The sequence below is a fragment of the Schistocerca gregaria genome, chromosome 2 (genome assembly GCF_023897955.1).
Source record: "Schistocerca gregaria isolate iqSchGreg1 chromosome 2, iqSchGreg1.2, whole genome shotgun sequence".
In the NCBI taxonomy this organism is placed as follows: domain Eukaryota; kingdom Metazoa; phylum Arthropoda; class Insecta; order Orthoptera; family Acrididae; genus Schistocerca; species Schistocerca gregaria.
Genome location: NC_064921.1, coordinates 320734457 through 320762443, shown reverse-complemented (window position 1 = coordinate 320762443; position 27987 = coordinate 320734457). Strand labels below are relative to the sequence as shown.

Here is a 27987-nt window from a genome sequence, read left to right as displayed (position 1 = left end):
ACTGCCATTCCCCAAGAAACTTTCCATCACCTGATTGCACATATGTCTGCGAGAGTGGAAGTGTCATCAAGGGTAAGGGTGGACCAACACCATACTGAATTCCAACATTACTGGTGTAGGGCACCACGAACTTTTAAGTCATTTTCAGCCATGTGTCCAGATACTTTTGATGACATGGTGTATGTAAGAAGGAAGAGTATAGTACATTTCACATAGAGATTTAATTGTGGGAAAACTTTGAGCAACATGATGCTTGGTGCCTTATATCACTCCTGTCTAGAGCCTGTGTATCGGGAGAATGACTTATGCGTCCACAGTAACAGGTGGTCTGGAATGGGTTCAGTCGAGCATGTAGTTCTAATTTTCATCTGCTACAGGGCAGTACGGCTAGTGTTTACAAGCCAGGAAGTAGTAATTTGAAGCCCCTAGCGAAACCCTTTGTACATATTAGAAATAAACAGACAGGGATTATAACTGGGGAGCAGAAGTAGGTAGTAACAACAGGCTAAACGAGCTACATAAAAATCTGTCATTTAATGGAGGTTCATTGGATTTTTTGGACAGACATAGACAAAATATGCATTGTGTTGCAAATGAAATGGGTGATGTATTAGCGGAAAATGTGACAGAACCCGATTGCCAGAAAGTCTTTAGCAACCAAGTTGAAGTTAAGCCATGTTCTGGGTAAGGAGAAAGAACAGAAGCTGCAGAATTACAGGAAGTTAGTGATGTCAGTGTAGAAGAAATACTAGCATTTATAAATGATGACATTTGAGAGGTTATAAGGGAGAGGCAGGAAAATGATGACCGTATATATATATATATATATATATATATATAGAGAGAGAGAGAGAGAGAGAGAGAGAGAGAGAGAGAGAGGTCATTAGTGGTCAGAATAGTTAGTATGGAGAAGAAGTGCCACACTTAGAGGAGCATCAAAGGGAAAAGTCGAAGAAGATTACTGCAGAAACGAAAAGGTTTACAGACGAATGTATGGGTCCATTTAGGAATACTGAAAAACCACACCCAAATGCATACAGATTAGTATACTGGAAATCAGGGAAACCATTGATCTTAAGAAATGTTATTGATGTGAAAAGATACTTTAGTCCAAAGTCAGATGTGAGCTAAGCTTAGAGGCCTCAGAGGGCATTCCAACCTATGCAATGCTAGGTGTTTGACAAAAACCAGATGCTCAAGTTATTGACAATGTTACTTCAATTTCTTTTTGTATTTTCAATCTTCCTCGTCTGTCATTCTGAGCTGAATCTATCATCTTTAATTTTCTTCTCTATCAGTGAAGGTAAAGTATTTGAGAGCCTCAGAGGGATTTACGGTGTCTTATGATGAAAAAGGTTTTACGGTGAGAGAAATGGGGGTCAAATTGTAATGGAGTGAAGTGATGACATAGGTATGTTGATGTAGGAAAATAATTAAGGTACAAAGGCGATGACGTAAAGCGAATGTAGAAAAAGGGTGCATTATCCTGCTGAAAGCTGACAGTAAGGACTGACTTTAGTGCTATGAGAAGTTATTCCATGGTATGGAAGTCTACGAAGCATTAACGTATCAGTTAAAATAATGACAGATAGGAAGGAACATCCTACTGGAATATGTAAAAATAAATTGGAGGGCGAGTGAAATATAGGGAAATGAAAGTAACCGGATGTGACAGGTGCAGTTAATGAAGAAGATTTTGTTGATGAACACTAAAGTGTAGTGGTCAGGAAAATTCAATTTGTAATGATGAAAAGGGATATGCAGTGGCCACATAGTTAAAGGAAGTTTAATAAATATGATGAAAAATATACCTTGATAGAACTGTAGAACATTTATTATGAAAGGAATATGAATGAATGTGGAGATTATATATATATATATTGTAAATAAAAAATTTTGATTTCTGTTCAATAGTGGTAAAAAATATGAAAAAAGTAGTGCAAAGAGAGACTGCATAAAAGTATGTATTATAAAATGTTTGCTTTGTGTGAAATGTGTTCTCCACAATTAAATGTTCTCAAGGTGAGATAAAGTAAAGAAAAATTTACATTTTGCTTTTGATATCAATTAGTTTCTTTAAAAAACTCATCAACTCTTCTAAAGGAAATAAATTCTTAAAAAAAAAAAAAGGAATTCTAGTACATTTCATCTTGCTAATTAAAGTAAAATAAGGAAGCAACACTCTGTTGACTTGCTTTCAAGTCAAACAAAATATGAAATTTGTAAATAATTTCTTGTAATAATAAGTGATTGTGTATTAGGATGTATGTAAAGAGAGTAATCTTACACGGAAGTATGATTTCAGGGACAACACTGCATGTATTAAATGGAAGTACACAAATCACATTGCCTTTAAATAAAAAAGTGAACAAGTAGTTAATATCAAAAGACTTGCATGAAATATGAATTTAAAAATGTTGAAAAAGTATTGAAAATTTATTTTTTTTAATTTGCATCAATTTTATCAAGTAAGAGATGATTTTTCATAAATACATTAAAGATTAGGATAGGTCAGTTGTAGACTGCTAAGTCTGGAATAAGAAATTTGTAATATTGGTTTATAAGAATGAGAATTTTTGAAAGATTTAAAATTTGAAGCCAGGATTGATAATTTGTATAACTCTAAATGTTTGGGAAAAAACTTTATAATCATAGGGGGTGTGAGGTGTGGCACCTTATATTGCTCCTGTCTAGAGCCAGTGTATCGGGAGAATGACTCATGCATACACAATGATAGATGGTCTGAAGCGGGTTCAGTCAAGTATGTAGTTCTAATTTTCATCTGCTGGAGGGCTGTAGTCTACAGAGACATTCAAGAAACAGCTCAAGATAATGTTTTTGTGAATTGTTCTGTTTATTTCTTGAAGGCTTTTTGTTTATTTGTGTTTTTACAATTTTTTATATGCTTTTAGCAGTGTGAATAATGTGTGAATGTGATCTAAAGTAAATATGTGGATCATTGTTCTACTGATGAACGCTGTACGAACTAGTGTGAGAAAGTTTTGAGACAGTGTGAATGCAGATGATGGGGAATTTTGTATCATAATATGTTAAGTAAGTTTATGGTAAAAGGAAAGCTAATTTGAGTGCAAATGAAAATAGTAATGTAAAGTATAAACAAAATATAAGAATGTTAAATTTTATTTCAGGAAAAGTACAGTTCAAAAGTGTGTTGTTTGTTGACTGGTTAGTCATGAAATCATGGACGAACTTGGGAGAATAATGTTTCTCGATTGGCCTTAAAGAAGACTGACCAATCAGAATGGAGTATTCTTCATGTGTCTTTTCTCTTGGAGATATAGAGTGAAATGGGCATAGCCCAGCCTTTCAATGGCACAGTTACATATAATATGAGCTCTGAAGGAAATTATAATTTCCTGGTTTTAGTTGTATTACATGCTTCAAAAGTGTTTTAAAGTGAAAGCATATTTATTCCTGTGTGTTTTTTTTAGGAAGTACGAATTTTTTAAGTAATTTTGTGTATGAGATAAGACAGTTATTGTGTATGGCATATTGAGAATAAAAACTTGAGGGCATTAGACACCAATAAACTTAATAGTATGGTGAGCATTTTCATTTAAGAACAATCCGTGCTTAGTAGCTGTTCAGATTTTAAGAAATACATTACCATAAACTTGCCGATGTGAATTAAAGGGGTTGTTCATGACTGTATTAAGATTAACACGGGCTTTGCAGTGAATGTATAAATTATCAAGCTTCAGAATATACCAATGTTTTGCCAGTGTTTCCATCTTTCATTCAAAATTGAGACCTTTCCCCGATTCATGAAATAATTAAGTTGTATGCAGCCTGGTGCAAGTTGCAGTATGGTAAGTTTCTGTTCCTACCGGCGATCTGCTGCAACAAGTTCACAAGTAGGTGCAGGTAATGGATTAAAGTAACCGCGCCGTCACAAACAGTGGTACCACATTTGTTGAATGCTGACCAAAGGCAAACTCAAAAATGAATTACTATGTAATTGTCTGACTATTTCAAAGAGAATGCAGTTTATTTTATGTTTTTAACTTATTACTTTGGACAAGAAATAGTTCCTCAACTTCATGCCATAAACAAAACAACAGTCAAAGCAGTGGCTGAAAGTTTGTGGCCTATTCAGAAAAAGATGCAGTCGATTTAATTTGCCAGAAAGGTTATGTTCAGTGTTTTCTGGCATACAAAATTGTATTTTTTCTATATATTACCTTGCAAACTGTAAAAAAAAGGAAAATTTTGTTTACTGTGCATGGCCTCTGACGTCCAGAAGGACAAACTAGCTATGACTTATCTACAGTGCAAATGATAAAAGAAAATAGTCTTTTATTAGGTCAATGAAACAAATGGTCAATGAAGCACCAGTTGTTGGAACACCAACCTATTTACTAGACTTGAAACCATCTAACTTCCATTTTTTCCCAAATTTAAATAAATCTGTCACTGGAAAACTTTCAGACATCAGTGAAGAAGGTATGGCAACCTTAGTGAATACTTTAGGGATTTTTCAGACTCTCTTCAGGAATGGAATATTTTCACTGGTAAAATGTTAGACAAATTGCTTGAAATGAAAAGGATTAACAGTGAAAAACAAGTATGCTATTGTACTAAGAAATAGTTGCCCTCATACGTAAAGTCAAAATAAATTTATAATGTAGCCTACATATTCATGTACCGAGAAGCAGTAACAAAAAGAAGCATGAAAAAGAGATGAAGAAATGGATACAACGTTTTGACAAACAGTGAATATGGAGAGAAAGAAGAAATGCATTCAGTGTCAGTTTTAATTTTACTATTGCTGAAGTTATTTTTATTTTGTTAGATATTTTAATATTAAGAGCCAACTGCATTTTCTGTAATATATTATTGATTAAATTTGTACCTTAACTGTCAAGTTGGAAAATCATACAAAGAAAAATCTTTTACTAAAGTGAGGCATTTCAAAGAGTAGTCGAATAGAATGTTCACGAAATGAAATACCAAAATTTACCTTGCTGTAGACTTATGTCATCAGTTAATTTATGAACTTGTACAGCAGGTATCACACAGTAATTTGCCCAACCACCATCACGAAAGCATCCCACTCCTGAATATTTCTTTGGAAGTACACAGTGAGTATAGTCTCCAACAGAACAGAACTGACAAGCACCACAGCCTCTGGAATTATAAATGAAAAAGAATGAGATTATAATCCTAAATATTAATTATGATTACAAAGGTGTCGATATCTTTCCATTATTATCTTCTTAGTGCTGACATTTAACATCACACATGCCTCTCTGGGGACTGTCCTATTAACTACATTGTACATTCACTTTACAAATGAGGGTTATTACAAAATATTACTCCAAAATGGAAGCAGGAGTTTAAGTTTAAAGATAAAATCAAACTGTTTTGTTTTTTTTTAATTTGGTTAACTAGGGGTATGATATATAGTCATACAGTGTTAATTATCACCTTGGAAAAAAATAATAAATGCTTTCTTTGTTTGCAGATACATGCCAGTGATCCTGTACACACTGAAATCCCTACAGCGCAGTATAACATGCCACAGCAGGAGCCAAAATTAAATGACACAGTTAACTGATAAATTGGAGATAAGCTCCACCATTTTGTTGTGGCTTCTATGGCAGTGTGCTTCATTACTGCCAAATAGGGATTTCAATGAAAACAGGTACCTGAAAACAAAAAAATATGTAACTCCTTTTTTTAAAAAAAAAATCAGTTGATAATCAATCCTCCACGACTATTGCCCATAAAAATAAAATAATTAACATGAATATCTAGTAAAACATTTCACAAATAATATAAAACTGGTATTTGTTATCCATGGCTCCCCTCAATTCCTCCAGATAGATACTAGATAATTCACTCGAGGAGATAATAGTTGATCCCCACCTGTCCTTTTTCTGTCAAACCTGTATTGTTCGCAATACACTCATGGAGCATTATATGTCGATGATAACACTAAAGGTACGAATGAAGAGAATAAGAAGAAGCAGACAAAAATGAAGTAGAATAAGGAGGATAACAGAGTTATTAATATCTTGAGGAGACAAAATAAAAATAAAATGCTCTTATTTATTGTAAGTGGGATTGCATGAAAATCAGATATAAAACATATTATTTCCTCTAATTTTAATTTGTAGACATATTGACTATCTGAGAAAATTAATTTGAATTAGTTTCTACCAAGTTATTACAATGAGAGTACACATGTAACATAATGATTCACAGTTAAAAATCAGAAACGAAAACCAAACAGTTTACTAGGGCAGAAAACTAACAAAAAACTGTTAATAAGGGAAAAAGCACTCTGAAAAGCACAATAAAAAATTAATTATTGAATTACCAAACCATAAAAGAAACTCTAGCTACAAGTAAGGAACATTCATGTCACATCTACATGTAAAGTAATATTCTACAAGTATACTCTGAAGAGCACATTCAAACATATTTTACCTGACTTATATTATATTTGTTTTTCACTAATGAACTAAGTTTAAGAGGAACGGCCTTTCGTACACCTGCATATGTATTATAATTATTATGTCATCTGTTTGATCTTGCTTTCATTGCATCTCCATTATTTGAAACTTACTGGCAGATTAAAACTGTGTGCCAGACAGACCCGGGTGTCAGAACCTTTGGCTTTCACGGGCAAGCTCTCTACCGACAACTTCCCATGCACGACTCATGACCTATCCTACTTTTTTCTCCATTATCTGTTTCATTCTTTTGTAAACTAACTTGGCCTACAATAATCTTTCACTAAACTGTCTGTGTCACAACCTATCTTTGTCTACTCCATTATAAACAGCAGAAGTACCCTTATTGAGAACCGTGTGTGTCATTGCTCTAGTACTACATAAAATTATTAAAATTTACTTTGTGTGATCTTAAACTTTCCCAGCAAATTAGCTAATTGTGTTGCTTACAGGTACCAGCCAAGTGAAGTTGTACAACAAGTCGAACATTATGAGGAGGATAAGACAATGGCGTATTTTCCATACACCAGCAAAGTACTGAACAAAATGGGCAGAATTTTCACTTGGCATCACATTAAATGCCTTTTCTGTCTACCTCTGAAAATGCATGCATTATTAGATATGGCAAAAGATGACTTAAGACACCACAAGCCTAGTGTCTACCATGCTGCATGTAACTGTAGTAAAACATACATTGGGCAGACTGTATGGGCAGATGAAGAAAGGTGCCATAAGCACAGGAGACACACATATCTCAACCAAACCACAAAATCTGCAGTTGCAAACCATTGCACTGCTACAAGGCACACCGTGGAATATAAACAAACAAAGCTAGGGCTAGGGCTGATGACTAATTTGGTAAGTAGAACCTCCTTCCAGCAGTGATACTGACGTGAAGTCCATTATGCCTGTGTGGTCGATTTGAGTGACTGCAATTTGTTTTCTGTCATCTGCAATCATTCAGTCTCCCACTGATGCATGATGCATCTGCCAGAGAATGAGATGCAACGGGTTGGGATATTGATGGACAGCACCACCCTGACGTGCTTCATCGGCGGCTTTGTCAGCCACATCGTTTCTCTGTATCCCGATGTTGCCAGGTACCCAGCAAAAGATCATCTCCTGGCCACAATGATGGAGCCACTGTAAGGAGTCATGAATGAGCTGAAGCAGCTGGTTTACTGGATACATTTGGTGAAGTGCTTGTAGCGTACAAAGTGAGTCATGACAGACAAGAAACCTTGTACGGTGATATCCATGAATCCTCTCTAGTGCCATCAGAATGCCATATAATTATGCATCTCCGAGAGAGAGAGGAGTGAAAGGAGTGTGCCTTCCTCGTGGACCAGATGGTGAAGTCAAGGCCTCCATTCTCTGAAACACACAACATTCCACAGCTCCACTGCAGTGGTCACTGAAGTATGCCCAGAGCTTACTTCCGTGACCACTGCAGTGCAGAGCTTACAGTAACAGAGGACTGGTTGCACTTACCAGGCCCAGTTTAGCAAGCAAGGGTTGCCAAGCCCGTACCCATCAACCAAATGCTGAGCCCCTGGGGGCTCGCCTGATCTGTAGAGATAGTGGCTCCATTCTCAGCTAAGTGTGATGCATATCAATCAGCCATCTGAAGCCACAACATCGGCCAAGAGCAACTGCAGCACTTCACACCCAGCATTAAATGACTGTATCCCCCACTGTTCCAGCTGACTTGGTAAGCAGCCAAGTAGTGAGAAAAGGGTGAGGAGAGATAAGAGCATAAAGGAGGCACAGTGTAGCAAAGATGCTCATTTTACATGTATCTCCTAAAGGTAGTGGTTAAGTACGCTTTCAAAATACCATGTTTCATAAATGACTGCACATGGTTGGAAAGCTAAGAGCAATACTCTCGAGGCAATAGTCTAGGATGTTTCCCACAGGTGTTTTGCAACCAATCTTCTTTGTAGACTGACTACATTTTCCCAGTATTCTATTGCTGAACTGAAGTTTTACTACTTGCTTTACCTATATAATTGAGCCTATATGATCATTCAATTCAATATCCCAAAAACTGTTAAACCAAGTATTTGTGTGACTTGAATGCTTTCAGTTGTGACTCACTGATGCAGCAGACATCTGACACTAGACCTTAGTGTTTGATAAAGTAAAAAAAATTAATTTTATGGACACTTGAACCAAGTTGCCGATGTTTGCACCACCTTGAAATGTTGTTATGATGTGACTGAATATTTGTGCAGCATTTTACAAACAGCACTTTATTACAGATAACTGCATCATCTGCAGGACATCTGAGGTTATAATATTGTCTGCAAGATCATGAATAGCAGGGTCCCAACACACTTCCCTGGAGCATGCCTGAAGCTACATCTACATCTGGCAATGGTTCTTCATCCAAGACACACTCTTTCCTACCTGCAAATTTCATTTGAGACTTCACACAGTCATTCTTTAATAGCTGTGGGTCTGGTACCATATCAAATGCTTTTTGGAAGTCAAAAAAATTGCAACTACCTGACTGTCTCAATCCATGGCTTTCAGAGCTGAGCTCAGTTTCACATGACTGATATTTTCAGAATTCATGCTCATTGGCATGGAGCAGATCATTCTCTTTAAGATACTTTATTACACTTACACACACACACACACACACACACACACACACACACACACACACACACACACACACACACACACACACAGAGAGAGAGAGAGAGAGAGAGAGAGAGAGAGAGAGAGAGAGAGAGAGAGAGAGAGAGAGAGAGAGAGAGAGAGAGAGAGAGAGAGAGTGTGTGTGTGTGTGTGTGTGTGTGTGTGTGTGTGTGTGTGTGTGTGTGTGTGTGTGTGTGTGTGTGTGTGTGTGTCTCTGGCTACTGAAGCCTGATTGGAGAAGCAACAGCATTATGGAGGAAGGAGTGGGCGAGAGTAGGGAGGGAGAGGGAGAGCAGGGTAGGGGTGGGGGATGGTAATGTGCTGCTTGAAGGAGCATACAGGGATGAGGTGGAGAGAGGGTAGGGCAGGTAGGTGCAGCCAGGAAGTTGGACGGAGGTCAGGAGGAGAGGTAGGGGGCTTAGCAAAACAGGAGAGATGTAAAAACACTGTGGGTTCTTTGGTGGCATAGAGGGCAGTGTAGTTTTGCAATGGAAACAGGGAAATGGCTAGATGGGTAAGGACAATCACTAACAAAGGCCGAGGGCAAGAGATATGGGAACATAGGATATATTGCAGGGAGAACTCCAACCTGCGCAATTCAGAAAAGCTGGTGTTGGTGGGAAGGATGCAGATGGCACAGGCTGTGAAGCAATCACTGAAGTGAAGAATGTCATGTTGGGTAGCATGCTCAGCAATGGGTTGGTCCAACTGTTTCTTGGCCACAGTTTGTTGGTTTTTATTCATGCAGACAGGCAACTTGTTGGTTGTCATTCCAGAGGAATGTGGGTAGGATGTCCTCATCGTCAATCCAGATTATGAAGATGTCATCAATGAATCTGAACCAATTGAGGGGTTTGGGATTCTGGGTGTTTAGGAAGGATTCCTCTAAATGGCCTATAAATAGATTGGTATAGGATACTGCCATGCAGATGCCCATCCATAGCTCTACCCCAGATATGTTTGTAGGTAATACCTTCAAAGCAGAAATGGTTGTGGGTGAGGATACAGTTGGTTGTAGTGGCTAGGAAGGAGGTTGTAAGTTTGGAATCCATTGTTTTAGGAAAGGTAGTGTTCTATAGTGGTAAAGCCATGGGCATTGTAGATGTTTCTGTAAGGGAGGTGGAGCCAATAGCTGTGAGCAATGCACCAGGTAGTAAAGGACAAAAACTGTGGAGGTTCGGTGAAGGAAATGGTTGGTATCTTCAACATAAGAGGGTAGTTTGCGGGTAATAGGCTGAAGGTGTTGGTCTACAAGAGCAGAGATTCTCTCAGTGACAGTGCAGAAACCAGCCACAAGGGGCGTCCTGGGTGACTGGGTTCACGGACTTCAGGAAGCATGTAGAAGATAGGAGTGCAGAGAATGATAATGGTGAGGAGAGATATGGACTCTGGGGAGATGTTCTGGGATGGGCCTAAGGATTAGAGGAGAGACTGGAGATCCTACAGGATTTCTGGAATGAGACACTGTAGCAGGGTTTGTAGGTGGATGAATGTTACAGCTCGCTGAGTCCTTCAGCTGGGTAATCTCTGCAGTTCAAAGCAACAGTGGTGGAGCCTTTGTCAGCACATAGGATTATACTGTCAGCATAGGTGGTGGATTGCGGATCTTTCTTTAGATGTATGGTTAGTTTGTGTGCATAAAAATACATAGGTTTATGTATTTTATTGACCACCATGGATCCTTGCTCCTTCCATAAGTGTCAATACAATAAAGTTTCATTACACCTAGCCAGAATCCAGTCCCACATACTGTTCCTGCATTGTTGCTTGGCTCATGGAATCCCCACAAATGTCATTACCATCCAGTTGCCACTCTTCATTCCACAATGACCTCCATCTGTTCAGATTCCACCAAACCTTAACTTTCACCAATGTAGTTCCACAAAATCATATTAGTGAGCCCTGAGCTTCCTTGCAACATCTGCTGTCCATTTGCAAAATTCTCTTGCTATGCAAACCCATATTCCTGGATCCCAGATCACACATTGAAACTCTTGCTTTCCAGGAACTAGAGCAACAAGTACAATGCCACCTCAAAAAATCTCTGCAGCCTGTTCACTTACTACTCGTGTCTTGGACTACCACTATCCACCACTTTTACAACCACCTGCAAATCTTCCCCACATCCCCCAATAGCTGACAAACCCTGTCTTGCAGACTCACTACATTTAGCCCACCTGCAAAAGCTTCCTCCCAGCACCATACAGAATTCAGAACCTAAACAGACACAAAACACATTCATGAACCTTTACCTTTCCCCCCAAAACCTTAGACCCACAAAAGTATCAGTCCTTTCCAAAGGCCTCACATTTTGCCTCACTCCCAAGTGCAATCATGCAGGACTTGTTAAAGACTTTCTCTCCTTCTCCCAGTCCCTACAGTGGAAACACTTTTTCACCACCAACCCTACCAATCAACACAACCAAAGACCAATGTTTAACCCTACCTGACTCAGTTCACACCTCCGTCCAACTGTGATCCACCCCCACTGCCCCCAAATCACTCCCTGTTAGCTTTCCAGAATTTCTTAAACTCCAACCTTGCCTCACCATCATTCCCCGAATATATCAACATGCAAACTAATCTTACATCTGAGGAATTATCTACAATCAACACCTAAAAACTGATGCTGACCTTATAATTCTATCTGTTAACAAACACTCCACCACTGTTGTTCTGGACTGCAAGGATTTCTGGCAGAAGGACTCTGCCAGCTGTGAGATTCATCCACCTACAAACCCAGCCACAGAGGAACATTCCCCTCATGACTGAGTACCAGCTAGGACTGGAGCAACTGAATCACATTCTCTGCCAGGTTTTTGACTACCTCTTGCCATGCCCTGAAATGAAGTCTCATTCCCGAAACCCAGCAGGATCTCCAGTCTCTCCTCAAATACTTAGTCCCAACCCAGAACCTCTCCCCCAGAGTCCACCTCTCTCCTCATCCCTACCACTCGCCGCATTCCTACCTTCTACATGCTTCCTGAAGTCCATAAACCCAGCCACTCAGGTTGCTCCATTGTGGCTGGTTTCTGCGCCCCCACTGAGAGAATCTCTGGGCTCATACACCAAAACCTTCAGCCTATTACCTGCAACCTACCTTCTTTTGTTAAAGATACCAACCATTTCCTCCGCTGAGCCTCCGCAGTTCATGTCCTTTACCATTTGGTGCTTTGCTCACTGAAATTGATGCCACCTCCCTTACACTAACAGCTTTATAGCTATAGAACACTACATTTCCCAAACCAATGGATTCCAAACTTAAAACCACCTTCCTAGTCGCTACGACCAACTGTATCCTCACCCACAATCATTTCTGCTTTTAAGGTGTTACCTACAAAGAGATCAATAGTACAGATATGGGCATCTGCATAGCACCATCCTATGCCAACCTGTTTGTGGGCCATCTACAGAAATACTTCCTAAACACCCAGAATCCTAAACCCCACACTTTATTCAGATTCATTGATGACCTCTTCATGATCTGGATTGAGGATGAGGACACCCTATGCACATTCCTCCACAACCTCCACACTTTCTCCCCCATTTGCTTTCCCTGGTCGTAAACAACCCAACAAGCCACCTTCCTCAATGTTGATCTTCACCTCAAAGATGGCTACATCATTACCTACAAGGGTGACTGGCATTTGCCGCAGCACCTCAATCATCACGGAATTGGTGTGCACAGATCAGTACGGTGTTCTGCTTCTGCGGCCCAGCTCTACAGCCAATCAAAATGAATTAATCCTCTGTGAAGCAAGTTCTTGCTGAAGCAGTAGAAAGCACTGACATCACCTGCTTGGAACTGCAGCCACCACTACAGCTGTTATCGTCCAGTCCACCATTCTCCACCACTCTTCTGACCAAGATGTGGTGTTATAGGGGACCAGACCCTGTCAGCTAGGCAGGGCTGGACTAGGGCTTAATTTCAGGGTTTGTAGTGAGGAAATTTAATTTGACATAACTCACGTGCGTAAAAGAAGTTAGCATTCAAAACCAGTGGACTAATAACAATCCAGAACTCAACTTTTGTTTCCACTATAGTGTTTACTTATGTTTAATCTGGAAGACTCTCTGAGTACATTAAAGTTGTTTGTTCAAATAATCAAAAATGATTAACAAACAATTAGTCAATTTAGTTGAGCATGTGTGTCCTGTGTTGGACATAAAAAGCGGCCCCTCATGAAATATGCCAAGGGCCTTGCTGTCTCTTCACAGACCGTAATTACCCTCCCAACCTTGTGCAAAAACATATCTACCCTGTCTTATACCTCCAGACACCCACCACCTCCCTAAGTCTCACTGGTCGGCCACAGAGGAACATTCCCCCTCATGATACAGTACCATCCAGGACTGGAACAACTGGGTACATTCTCTGTCAGCATTTTTACTGCCTCTCACCATGTCCTGAAGTAAGGAATATTCTACCCCACTATCCTCCCCCCCTCCACCACCATTGCCTTTGAACCTACAGAATATCCTTATCCATTCCTACACAATCACTTGCCTCAAGGCTCATATCCCTGTAATAGACCTAGATACAAGACCTGATCTATATGCCCTCCCATTTCAGTGACTGCATCTGGATCCTCCCCACTGACACCAGCTTTTCTGAACTGCACAGTTGGGAACTCTCCTTGCAATATATCCAATGTTTAAGTAACCCTCCTAGCCTCAGCCTTTGTTAGCCATTGTCCTTACCCATCCAGCCACTTTGCTGTTCCTATTTCATCACTACACACCCCTTTATCCCACCAATGCTCCCACACCCTTGGTTGCTTCTCCCATTGTGCATTGTTGTTCGCTGTCTGGCTTCAGTAGCTAGAAACTGTGGTCATGTAATAAGAGTTACGTTTGCATGAATGTGTATATGTATGTTGTCTGTTTCCAATGAAGGCTCACTTTCTGGCAATCTTTTTTGTTGTACATATTTCTGGTTTTCTCTTTGTAAAGGAACTACTGAAAGCACATTTCATGATTTATGCTTTTGCTTTGCTATCGTGTTCAATGGTTCAAATGGCTCTGAGCACTATGGGACTCAGCATCTTAGGTCATCAGTCCCCTAGAACTTAGAACTACTTAAACCTAACAAACCTAAGGACATCACACACATCCATGCCCAATGCAGGATTCGAACCTGCGACCGTAGCAGCAGCATGCTATCCTGTATTTTAGTTCCTGTGCCATCCATGAGTGATCATATACTAACTTGGGTTCCACTGACATCCCTCACATAAGATCACAGTTTCATTGGGTTTTGTGAAAAGTCCTTTGATAAGATTTTACTGAAGTTATCATTGAAGGATTTGTGCATTTGCCTTTTGAAAGCCAAACAATCTTCCTTTAGCTTCTCTCTAAATAGCCCTGTGATCCTTTTAGATTTACATGTTACCACAGAGTGTGCCCTCCCATCGTGTACTACTTCACTAGGCACATATCTTTCTAGAGTCTGATCAGTTATTTTACTAAACTTGGGACACAGTTCCTCTAAATGTTCATCCTCAGAGCCAAAGTTTTTGAGTTCTCCAATGAGATATGACACTGTTACTTCTTTATCCAGTCCACTGATTATGTAAAACTTTCAAGAGTACTTGTTTTGATTTCCCCTTCATACTTTGATAATCATTGTTGTTGAAACCATCTCATGGTTACTGACATCAGTTTTAATGTCAACATCCTTAATGAGGTTGAATTTATTTATTGCCATTAGACCTACAATATTTACTTCATGAATGGAATAGCGAAGTAATGTGAATGTAAAAGTTTCGAAGTCTTTGGCAAGGTTGCAGGCTATACAAACATTACGATATTTTGCATAGCCTATATAATGCCAGAAGTAAGTTCCTGGAGTTTTCATCTGTCATAAAGCAAGGTCAATGTCTGCATACCTGTTGGGGTCCACTGCAACTCTGTCTCCAGCTTTCACATGGTGTACTGCTTTTCCTGCATCAACTACTGTCCCACTAAATTCATGTCCTAGAGTGAATGGTGTGTCAATGCAAGGATGTTGGCCCTGAAAATGTAATATAACAATTTTTTCGTAATAAAACAACACATAATGACCAGAAAACAACATATACACCAAATTAGTACAGTATCATGTTTCACTAATTTGTTTATCAAATTTGTGTGAGCATCATAATAATTAATCCTGTCATATGAAGAAAAGGTATAACAAGCAAGGTTACAGATCATAAAAACGTCTGGAGACTCCTTTTATTTAATGCATATATAGTGTAATTTTTGGAAAATGAGAGAAATCATTGTATGGCTGGGTAAATTTTATGTTTCACAGGTGCACTGAAATTTTTTTACATTAGCATTTTAACTTACTACAGTTCAAACAATTTTAAATGGCCTTCTTTTATTAATGGGCTCACAAAGGATGAGTTGCCATAAGTGAAATTTCTTGCCATTGAAATTTCTAGGCATTCATATTAGAGATAGGCAAAACTGTTCTCTTCATAGATTACATTAGACTCTCTCACTCACTGGAAAGAATTACCACTTTTTCATGACTCACTTCTCACTATTCACTTACAAAAATAAATAAAATGAAGGCATTTTCCTTTTTCATTTTGGTCACTATACCTGTATTTTTATCTGATTTGGTACTATTTTGAAAGAATGCACAAAGAAGAGTAATAAGTTTATGTTAAGTCCCAAGTAGTTTTGAGATTTTTCCCCCTAAGGTAAGTCTTTCCACTCCCGGGATTGGAATGACTCCTTACCCTCTCCCTTTTAGTATTCTTTAGTCACTGGTCCCACACACTTCAGCAATATTCTACGAAGAGTTGCACGAGTGATTTGTAAATAATTCCCTTCGTAGTCTAATTGCATTTCCCTAGCATTCTATGAATGAACCAAAGTCTGCCATGTGATTTACTTATGACTGAGTCTATTTGATCGTTCCATTTCACATCTCTACAAATTGTTACATCCAGATATTCGTTTAAGTGGACTGATTCCATTTATGACTTTTTGATACTGTAGACAAAGGACACTACATTTTTTTGTTTTGAAGAGTGTGCAATTTCAGATTTCTGAACATTTGAAGCCAGTTGCCAATATCTGCACCACACTGATATCTTATTAAAAACCATCTGAATATTTGTGCAGCTTTTTTTCTGCTCTCCAGAGTTTATCCTGATGGGCTGACATACTACAATCACTGGAGTGGAAATAATTGATGAAATTCAGGAACTCTTGACATCGTTATTTCTACTTTCTTTACCTGAATGGTTATTATCACGTCACCCAATGGATGCAATATTTTCTGCTGATGGTTCGACTTTGATCTTCAGATACTGCCTTAGTGTTCTATATTGTCTACAGATGTTGATCATTCTGCTTCCTCTAGCTACCTAAGGATTTTGAGATGCTCAGTTAGGGATGCACTGATAATGTGTGTGATAAGGTCAGTCATTTCCTTGGTACAGCCTAAAACACTGATAATTTACAACACAGTACCCAGTTTTCACAGCATAGTGCCCTCATGGCAGCTTTCTTTTAATGCATTGTCATTTATGCCAGCTAGATTAAGGAAGAATAAAGATCTCTAAAATGCAGATCCATCCTACGCCACCAGAAAAAATTAAAACAGTGCTGGAAGGATGGAGTCAATTTTGATTTGATAATACCATATGAACCTAGGTTATAATACACATACTGAAAATGATTTTGATGTTGCCCACCATCAGAGGGGACAACAACATAGCTTCTCTTCAGAACAGGATGTCCAAGCTCACAACCTTTAGTCTGGCGCAAATATGTAGAGTAAGCAGACACAAGGCACCAAGACACATTTGTGTTTTTCACAGTCAACTGAGTATGTCTGAGAGTCTTAAAATTGTTGCCTTTTGAGTGGCACAATTGTCTTTTCAGATCATGTCAAGTGAGTGGAAGGTCTTTTTTTTTTTCAAGTATTTGTTACAGAAGCTGAAAATGCTACATCCATTTACAGCAACGCTGACGACATTGGGCACATGAACATTCTCACACTCTTATTTATGGTTCTGGATGTCCAGGCATCACAGATGCCTAGTAAGATCCTCATATTGTAAGAGTAACAGTGGTAGTCTGTACAGCTTCCATAGAACATATAAGAGCAAATATGGCCTTGGAAATGTAGGTATGAACTACTACGAACTGGTTAATTGTAGTGAAAATATGGGTATGCACACTTTTAGCCCATCTTCCACTCACATCGCAGCATCAGTGTATGCATCTCAATTGGTGCTTTCATACTCCTTATTCCTGTTACCATGAAGTTGCTCTTAAGGCAGAGAATACAATTTACCAGGACAACGACTTCTAATGATTTTAAATACCTCTCTTATATACATATCATCAAGTTTCTCTATGTTTCTCTTGGGTCCATGTATCTTCAGTTGTAGTAGAGAAACCATTCTCAATTGTCTGAGTTTGCCTTTTTTTATATATATTTCCACTGATGTCTAAGGTGCGTGATAGAGGGGAGGGGCAAAGAGGCACTTAGCAGATTGGTATCATGCTCATCACTCTCAGACATAGATCTGTCCTCCAACATGAGGAAGTACTTATCCAGTCATCTACATGAGATATATGAAGTTGAGAATGACTTTCCACTTTCACACATTTTCCACTATTTTCAAAGATGCAAGACCCATTGAAAGTAACAAAAACTTAGAACTCAACAGGAACTGAACTTCAGAATCTTTATTCACCATGTACATTAGTACGTTCCTTGAGTATAAGAGGGTGGACATGAGAAAAAGAAGCAAAAACAGAAAATATTTCTGACACATTATTTCAGAATTAATTTTATTTACATTTATTATAAGGCTTTAATTTTCAACAATTGCCACATAAGTATGTTCATTGCATAAACGTAAGCATGAACTATTTTAATCCTGAATATTAAGAAACATATCTCTTATTATTACACCCACCCCTTTCACCTCCTGAAGGTAAGCAGAGGCCAGAAATCTAGTAATTAATTTTCTTAACAGTATTTTCCTTTAATATAATTAAGAGCTTTCATAATTTTTGTAGATTATTTTTTTAAATTCCTACTCAGTTTCTCTTTTATAATGCTTTTCAAGCTATCAGCTCATTTAAACATAGTTTCAAATTTGTCCTTAAAGTAGAGAAATATATGATGCAATTTGATATAACAATAGTAATTACGTTCTCAGGCACACATATCTAATATGCAAGATAGTAGATACAGCACTGTGTAATAATAATAATTTTATTGTCATTTGGCCATTACAGCAATAGGCAATGTCAGACATATAATACAATATAACTGTTAATTGAAAGAAAACAAGAGGCATGTCATTAACACTACAAAATTATATTACATTTGAAATAATCATTTATGTCATAGAATGGATGAGCAACTAACCATTTGTACAGTTTTTGTTTGAATGCTTGTTCAGTTAGTTCTTGTACATATTGTGGAAGCTTATTAAATAATTTGTGTCCCATCAGTTCATAGCTGTTAAGTGACTATACAGTCTGCATTAAGAAATGCATCTGCTCCTTCTCATGTTGTTTTGCTTCTGGTAACTTCTTTTTTGTGTGGTGTAAATCACAGTAAATATATAGGTTTATTACAGTCATGATGTTTTGTTCACAGAACAATGGTTTGCAGTGTGCTTGATATGGAGAGCCATTAATTATCCTAATGGTTTTCTTTTGTAGAATTAGGATGTCGCACACTGAACTTTAATTCCCCCATAAAATAATACCATATGTTAGGATGCTTGGGAAAAAATGCAAAATACGATGTTTTAACATAATTTTGAGTTACATAGTCTATAAGTCACCATAGCAAATACATCATTCTAGACAATTTACCACTAATATATTGTATATCTTGACCCCAGGATAATTTTTCATCTATATATACCACTAAAAACTTAACACAACTAGGATCATTTGGTGTGTGCTTGTCTTTTAGACTAAAAACCAACTGCTGCATTTTGTTATCATTCAGTAGGAAGCCATTTGCTTTAAACCAGTAGGATGCTTGAGCCATTGTGTCTGCAAAACAAGCTTTGAGGCAACTTAAATTATTGCTAAAATGAAGGAAAGCATCTGCATATAGTACTGTCATGGACTCTATGAATAATGGAAGATCATTAATCATTATCAGTAACATAAAAGGCCCCAGTACAGATCTCTGTGGTAGACCTATTTTAACTAATTCAATACTGGAGTATTCTTTACCTACGCAGTTTGCTTCCAATTCTGTAGGTATTATTTCAATAGTTTAAGGCTGTTACCTTGAATGCTGTAGTAATCCATTTTTTTCCTAGGAGTATTTTATGCTCTACACAGTCAAAAGCCTTACTTAGATCACAAAAGGTGACTTGAGCAAATCCTTTATCCTCAAACACTTGATGTATGTGTCTGACTACTGAGTCTATAGCATCAACAGTTGAAAAGTTTTTCCTAAAACCGTACTGTTATTTGCTAATTATTCCTGCATTTTCAAAGTACATGGATAACTGTGGTATAGTAAACATTCAAATACTTTAGAGAGCTGGGACTATGAAAATTGGTCTGTTACTTGAAGGTGAGTCAATATCTCCTTTTTTATATATTGGAACTACCCTAAACACTTTTAGCTCATCAGGAAAATATCCCTCAGTTATACACTTATTTATGCAATATGTTAACTGAAACACCATACAATCTATTACTTGTTTTACAATGTTACAAGAAATGTCATGTCTACACTCTCAGATGATTTCAGATGTTTAAATTTTTTTAGGACGAGACTAGATGGGACCTCCGAGAAGGTAAACATACTTGTATTTACTAGTGGTTTACAGACATCTTTTGAAAGGATATCAGATGAGCCAATGACAGGTTTGGTGATAGCATTTCCTACTTCTTGTACTGATTTAATAAAGAAATCATTGCATTTCTGAGGGCATACACTGATTTCTTTATTTCTTTCATCTTTAGTAACACTATGTAGCTTTGCATTTATTCATGGAGTTCTCAATACTGCTGAAGTCGGGTGCGCTTTTGGCTCCACAATGGCTTTTTTGTACTTATTCCTACATTGAACGTAGGATGATCTGGCATTGTCGGTCTTCAGATTTTTATGTATACTGTGCAACAACATAACATGGTATTTCAGATTTGTTAGTTGTGCAGTATACCATGGTTTTTTTTTTGTTTATACCCTTGCCTTTGGAGCCTTTGTCGATTATTTTGCATTCGTTTATCGGAATGCAGTCATTGAATTGTGTCAAAAATGCTTTGAAAAACCTTTCAAATATTAGTTTTGCTGACAGATCTTTACATAGACTATAATTTGTGTCACCAGACCATTGGCCAAACCAGTCTCTATTAGTAAGGGACTTACAAAACTGTCAATTTTATCATTTGTGACCAGTCTAGTGATTACCATTTTTGCAACAGACTTGTCAATGTTACTCTTATCAGCACAGAACCTACTTATATGATTTAATGATACAGAATTACGATCTTAGAGTGTGAATACTGTCACAATACATGAGTCTTCTGCAGTATTGAAACTGACAAAGATATTGTCAAGACATGCTTTATCTCTTGTGGGTCTGTTATTGATAAAGTGCAGATTGTACTGTCTTAGAAGATTTTTGAGCTAAGTGACACTATGTTTGGCTGTTATATCAAAATCTGCATTCAAATCTCCACCTATTACAACATCATAATGTAACCATTCTGTTTTTCTAAATACATCTAACAGCATGTCCAGTTTTTCCAAAGACACACTAACATTACCCTTACTTGATCTCTAAGGCAACATAATGCAACTGCTTAACAAAATTCAAGAGAGATTGTGTAATCGTACTGACCAACCTCTACATACTCCTGTATGGTAAACTTTGATCCTCATTTGGTTGTGAAAATCCACAGTAATAATGTATGTCAGCCCACATCCTCTTTGTGGGTATCAGACAACTTGTGCAGCAAAGAAGGTATCTAGTCCAGCCCCTAAACTTCAAGGAACTAGCTAAGCAACAAAAATGAAGCGAGTACAATTCCTGACATACTTTTCACTAGTGTCAGCAAAAAGAGAGAAATTTCAAGTCTCTCTCACTACTGAAAAAACCATAGAATTTTATTGATTAGATCTGTATTTAATGCACGTGTAATGCCTACCCTTGTTAACACAAAGCTCACTACAAAACTGCAATGGTATTACATGGCTTCCTAAATAAGTGATTCATATGACTGATCAGCTGTCTTTTAGTTTTTGTGTGAGTCTAGCGTAGATAACCATCCGGCACATCTATTGTGTTAATTTCCATCATTGTGCAATATTTCTGATTCATTATTGATGCAGTTTCAGTATAATACATTTTCAGTCAGTACAAAAATGATGAAAAATAAAATGGGAAAAGTGATCAGGAAAGAAAAGGAGAAGTTTGGGAAAGGGTGGAATGTAATATAGTTTAATTACCTCTCAACAATGAAATCACTGGAGTTAATGCCAAGCTGGACAAGGACAGGGTAGGAAAACAACCTTGGCAACCATCCTAATATTCATCTCCAATGATTAAAAACAGTAAAGGATTTGACCACCACTCCCAATGAATATACAGCCAGTGTCCTAAACACTGTACTAATAGTTGGTAGCTTCTTTGGAGCAGTACTGAAATCTTAAATTTGAAAATACTTCAAAATTTTAAGTATTGCACAGCACCCAGATAATATCAGTTTACTTTAGAAATGTCCAATGCACATAGTTTTACAGTTGTTGGAGTGTGAGGGGGTGGGAGTGGGGTTGGGGGGGGGGGGGAGAAGTTGCTGCTTCTTTAAAACTGCAGATTCAATTTAAAACTGAATTCTAAGTTAGATTAAATTCTTGCTGTTCAGATTTTGCCACTTGGGTGAAAATAAGTGTTTTCAGAGGTTTATTTTATAGGAGTGTGAATGTGGCATCTATGTACAAATCCAATGGTTTGACACTTTAATAGCCCTAGGATTTTTTCCTCCATTATGTAATAGGAATTTCAGATTTTGTTAGTGAATGTTTTACATAAAAAAAATAAACAAGTTAAACCATGGTTCACATTCCACATAAAACTCCCAGTGTGAGTCAGTGGTCACCAGCAGCATATTGACTGTTGTTGCAACAAGGTGTGGTAAGTGCATCAGACTTAGCAGTAATTGCAAAGCATTTCTCAGTCTGTGCTGTCAAGCGATGTCGTCAGTGCTGCTGTAGAAGTATCAACTCTACACATTGGGCCATTGTCAGTATATGCTGGCTAACTGCCTGTCATCATAGTAGCATCACAATCATCTTGTAGAGTGGCTTTGTCGACTGCCAGTACTTTACAATTTCAATCTATTATGTGATGTGACCGACATGCTGAGTTAGCTAATATGAAGTCCAAAATGTACTGCAGGACCTACCAGTTGAATTGTGGTAAAGCCACAAGGAGTCTACCGTGAGAAGTGTGAAACATGAGGTAGGAGGAAAGTGCCCTGTGCGCATGTGCAGTACCACATGCAAAGTTCTTGTGGCAAAACATCAGCCTTATCATTATTAGTAGTTGGCAGTTCAGGCTGTAATGCTGGCGTCAGATGACGCTCTCAAGCTGCTGGTGCTGCTGCTCCTGGTGCAGCGCTTGTAAGGGCATGACTAATTTCCTTCCACATCCTTGACATAATCTGAGCTTGTGCTCCATCACTAATGACCTCAATGCCTGTCTGACATTACATCAAGCAATGCACTGCCTTGCATGGGATATGCAAGCAGAGGAATTTTAATAATGAAAGAAAGGTGCATGGAAGGAAGCTTAGAGTTGAGCATATCTTCAAGAGGCAAAGTACAAGCTGGGATTGGACAAGCGTAAGGAAGGAAATCGGACGTGTCCTTTTCAGAGAAACTAACGCAGCATTTGTCTTAAGTGGTTGAAGTGAACTACAGAAAACATAAATCTGTGTTGCCAGAGGAGTATTTCAATCCTCGTCCTAAATGCGGGTCTAGTGCCTTACCGTTGTGCCACATTATTCGATCTGCATCAATTCCATTGGCTAATGTTGGGCTGATGAAATCACATAATTGGGCAACGCAGGACCAGAAACTTGTGCCCCAACAGTTGAGTAACGGTATAATTCCTTCAAAGACAGGATTAAGTGCAACAAACTCGTGGGAACACGTGCCAAGACGTACAGCAAGCTGATTTAGCTAGAAAAAAAGGGGAAAAAATTGCAGCTGAAGTCAAAGAATAAACTATTATAAATTATTCTTTCATTTTCAGAGCTCTACATATTCATAAGAACTAAATGTACAAATATGATTGATAGATGAAGAGAATCGTAATCTCACCAAGCTTGCATTGTGCCTACCGGCTGGCGCTGCAATGCCTAGACAAAATGCATTAAGCACTTGAGGTTGAACATTTTGCCTCTGCGTAGATATGCAGCGACGAAGCAACCTTCCATTTATCTGGAAACTCAATCGCCTCAGTATGAAAGTGTGGGGCACTGAGAATCCTCATGAAATTGTGGCGCGTGAACGAGGTAGCCAAAGGTTTTCTGTGCAATGTCACAGACGAAGCCATAGGCGCCTTTTTTCTTCGGTGAGAAGACTATGACGGGAATCTCTTATCTTCATACGTTTTAGTTGTGGTTTTTTCCACAACAGACTGCTGGTTCCGAGAATTTTATCTTCTTACAAGACAGTGCACCAGTGGATTGGGCATAGTGGTGAAGATGATGTGGTCCCATTCCCTTGACCCTCATTTCGCCTAACCTAACGCCTTTCAACTTTTTCCTTTGGGCATACATTAAGGGCTGTGTTTACGTACCCCCGCTGCCAAGAACACTAGAACAGCTCAGAGAACGCATCAGTGTTGCTGTGATGACCACTGACAGGATGTTTCTACATAAAGTATGGAACGAATTTGGTTACCGTTTGGGCGTGTGTTCTGTGACCAGGGGGCAGTCATAGAACATTTGTAGAGAGCAAAATGAAAACTTGGTGAGAGTATACTTCTATTCATCAGTCAATCGTAATTGTACATGTAATAGTTAGGAAAATATGGAGCTTTCGAAACGAATGAATTATTTACAGCAGCCCTGTATAACCGTATATTGTTGGCAACGTCGGGTGCAGCAGACGCATAAAGATGAAGAGACTGGCACTATATAGAAAGAAGTGAGGGAGGGCACCAAATTACTTTAAGTCAGAGGCCCATGAGAAACATTGATAGTACTGCAATAGTTCACGCGTATGCAACACAGAGTAATTTATTATACAGTAATTGCTATAGTGTAGTGCAGGTCTCAGCAGGTTGCACGCACGAAAGTGTTATTTGCTGTTTTGTTATCGGACCAGCACGGCACCAGCGTTGATCGATTACACCCGTGTAGCGTCAGTGACGAGAGTATTTCAGCGTGTTGTTACGTATTCTTTATGGGCTATCAGCTACTACGAACCATCTCGAAGAAAACGTCCTCCTAAGCCTCCTGAATGTGTAGCGTGAGGCAAGTTTGTGTTACAAAAAAGCGGGAGGTGAAACTTCTGACATAGTAAAACTATGTGCCAGACCGATACTCCAAGCTGGAAACGGAGAGATCCCGAGCTCTACGTAAATCAATTAAGAAGTTTCAATACGCCGTATGCTGCGCTGCACACAGATTATATTCAGTGAAGTGCCGCAGTGAAGTACACCGGTACCATGCAGAGGACTGACTCAACCGCCGCTAGAGGCGTCGCGATAAAATTTTCCCCAAAACAAAAGCGAAAGCTGAAGTGTTTCCTGTAAAGACGAAACAAGGAGCAGTGGCTAGGGCACAGGTCTCGTAATTGTTAGCGGAATAGCTTTATCTCCTGCCCGTCTATCCCGATTATGCTTCCCGCGTTTCCACTGATTTCTCCCCTAATAAACTGTTCTTTAAACAGGCCAGGGCAGCTTTCTTTTCACACGTTTTCCAACAGCGCTTATGTTCAGCCTCTAATAATCTGGTCGTCGACATGACATTAAAATCTGGCTTTTTTTTTTATATACATTAATGTGGATAATGGGGACGTACTCTGTTCAACAAGCTCCCTTTCTAAACATCTGGATACTAAGGAGACGTTAAGAGCTCGTTTCTATGTGGCATATTCACAATATTAAAGAACTATTTTTACACGTACTTGCACCCTAAAGTAAATTTGCAGTTTTACGTGATGGTACGACGTCTAGTAGAGCAAATTGCTAGCAGATCAAAAGTTTTTAAACGCCTTTAGAAATGTAAATAGATGTAAGGTCCTTTGCAGCCAGACTCCACTGACGTATTTAAGTAGAAAATAACAGTCTACAAATAATGGTAGTACGGAGGATTGTAGACAGAGAGAAGCAGCTACCGGTCATGTAGTCAACTCACCTTCAGCATGTGCAAATCGCTCCCACAAAAACCGGCAAACGCTACTTTGATGAGGACATCGGTATCGTGACTCACTTTCGGGACGGGCACGCGTTTTAAACTCAGTGACAATGTCTTCGGATCGAACTGCAGCGCATCCATAACGTCTGCCGGCATCTCTGCACTGCTACTGTATCACGCACTACACTCTCACTTCTCGCGTAACCGCTGTGCTGACCTGACGCTGTCTCGTGCTTTTAAATACCGCCTTCGGCAAGTCACGTGACCACCGACGCTGCGCCTCGAAGTTCTCAGCGGCAGCGCAGCCGAAGCATTCATGTTCAGCGCCTTCACCTTCTTTTCAAGAGACAGATAACATTATTTGGGAGTCGGATAAACGCCTTCCTTCGAAAGCGCCGGGCCATTCCAGAAGCTTCCCTGGTAGGCGGAACTCACTTCCCCCTCTCAGCTGTTCGCGACAACAAGCGCTGCCTACAGAGGCCGTTAATGGAACGCCAGGTTCTCTAGCTAACCACAGCGAGATTATGCCCCCTAGCCAATACACTTTAGTTCAATCTGCGCGGGCAACACAGATTAAACATTTTTCGAAAAATACTCGGAGAGTAATCCCTCTAATACCTTTACTCGCAAACATTACTATCGGTCAACCTCCAAGTGCACTTTAATATTTTTGTTCTATTTTATCTAGCATGCAATGATTGCAGAAAGCTATGATTATTAAAAAAAGTTTTTTTGTTACAAAATATTGAAATCACTATTATTGTTTATATATTTGTTGTACGACGAATATCGGAAAATTATTCCCTGTATGAAGTGCGTTTTTGTAGTACTACGGTACTTCTAGCCGTATGACTGCCGTTTGTTTGCTTGCTGGATTGTCCTGGTGCTTTTACTGTAATAAGAACACGTGCAATGTTATAATCAGTGTGTGTCTTTCTCTATAATTAATCGTGAATTTGGCTGTAACCCTTATTTACGGATTTGTTTTTGTCCTCTTACGCAAAATTTCTATCTACGAGGACAGGAAAAGTCCGTGAGTAAAAGTTACCAAGAAATTCGCAACTATCGACAGGGAAGGATACATTAGTAATTACAAAATTGCGTGTGTTCAATTTACTCTAAAAGTACCAGAATAATGTAATAACTCACACATCGCAAACATAACGGATAAAAATACCACAGTACACGAAAACACACTTGAAACCCAGAAAAATCTTGACTGGCAGCATCGGCTATCTTTAGCATTACAAGCAATCAAACTGCTGAGCCGAAGCCTTACGACCGCTGCTCACCGCCAAGGTCGAATGCCTCGTGGTGATTTTGTGGGAAGGAATGTAAACGTCAAGAAAGCTGTAATAACATCTGTTACCTGCAGATGTGTTTACCTTTATCTCTCTTATTGTCATATTACCTTCCGTAACCACTCCTCTCAAATTCTTAAATTGATTTACACTTTCAGACGCTTCAAACTGCTTAACTCCTTTCCACCTTGTTTTGTTTCTGGTGTTGACCATATACTTTCCTTTTCCATTACTTCGCGTTCTAAAACAACGTAGTTTTCCAGCAAATATTCTCTATTTCTCCGTAGCATGGCTATGCCGTCCGCAAATGCCATATTCTGGGTGGTCCTGTAGAAAATAATACCATCTGTTTTGCTTGGCAGTTTTCGAATGACAGCCTTCAGCACCAAGTTAAGTGATTCAGAATCTCCTTGCTTAAGATTGGGAAATATTGAAATACTTGCCATTAGCTTTTATTTTGAAGTTGTTGTTGCTTCGAGTAATTTTCTCATGGCTTATTAGCTTTGGTGGTATCACCAGCTCCCGTAACGCCGTGAAAAGACCATTTCTATAGACAGTGTCATAAACCGCTTTAAAATCCACCTACAGTTGATGCGCCGTTATATTGTATCCACAACACTTTTCCATTATTAATGTAAGTGCTATTCCTCTATGGTTATTTCAATTTGTTTTATCGCTCTTCTTACATATAGGCATAATGAAGGAAGTGTCCAGTTTGTTAACCTTTTTTCACTTCTCCGTATTTCTGAACCAATTCATGCATTTTCTTTAATATCTCTGTGCCACCATACTAGAAAATTTCACTTGGTGCCTTATCTCCCCTCACAGCTCCATAGTTCTTCATTTCCTTGACAGCTACAAACACTTCTTCTAATGTTGATTCCTCTTCATTATCATTGCTACCAGCCTGCCCCTCCTGCTCCTCTTGTTCAAATTCCAGGATTTCCCCAGGTTTCAATGGTTCTTGGAAATATTCTTCCCATGTTTCTATGATTTAATTTTATCTTCAAGATTTAATTTCATCTTCAATCATTTTTCCTGCTTTATTCCTGCATATCATTGTCCGAGATTGCCATCCTTGTTTTTATCTCTTTTATTCCCTTAAACGTTCTTCAAACATCATTTTCACTTCCACATTCCTCAATGTCTTTCAATCTTTATTTTTTCAAATTCTCTCGTTTTCCTTCTGCAAA

General features: G+C 38.7%; 1 protein-coding gene across 1 annotated transcript in view; it reads right to left on the bottom strand.

Annotated features, from left to right (window-relative positions):
• The window catches only part of LOC126336960 (uncharacterized), a 52377-nt gene extending 26423 nt beyond the window's left edge, over positions 1-25954 (bottom strand). Inside the window, exons 1-3 of the mRNA XM_050001160.1 lie at positions 25494-25954; positions 15014-15138; positions 4982-5148 (exon numbers count right to left, since the gene is read on the bottom strand). Of these exons, the coding sequence (XP_049857117.1) occupies positions 4982-5148; positions 15014-15138; positions 25494-25649 (448 nt within the window). The 5' untranslated portion in view covers positions 25650-25954. The remainder of the gene's footprint in view (positions 1-4981; positions 5149-15013; positions 15139-25493) is intronic.
• Between the last annotated feature and the right edge of the window lie 2033 nt (positions 25955-27987).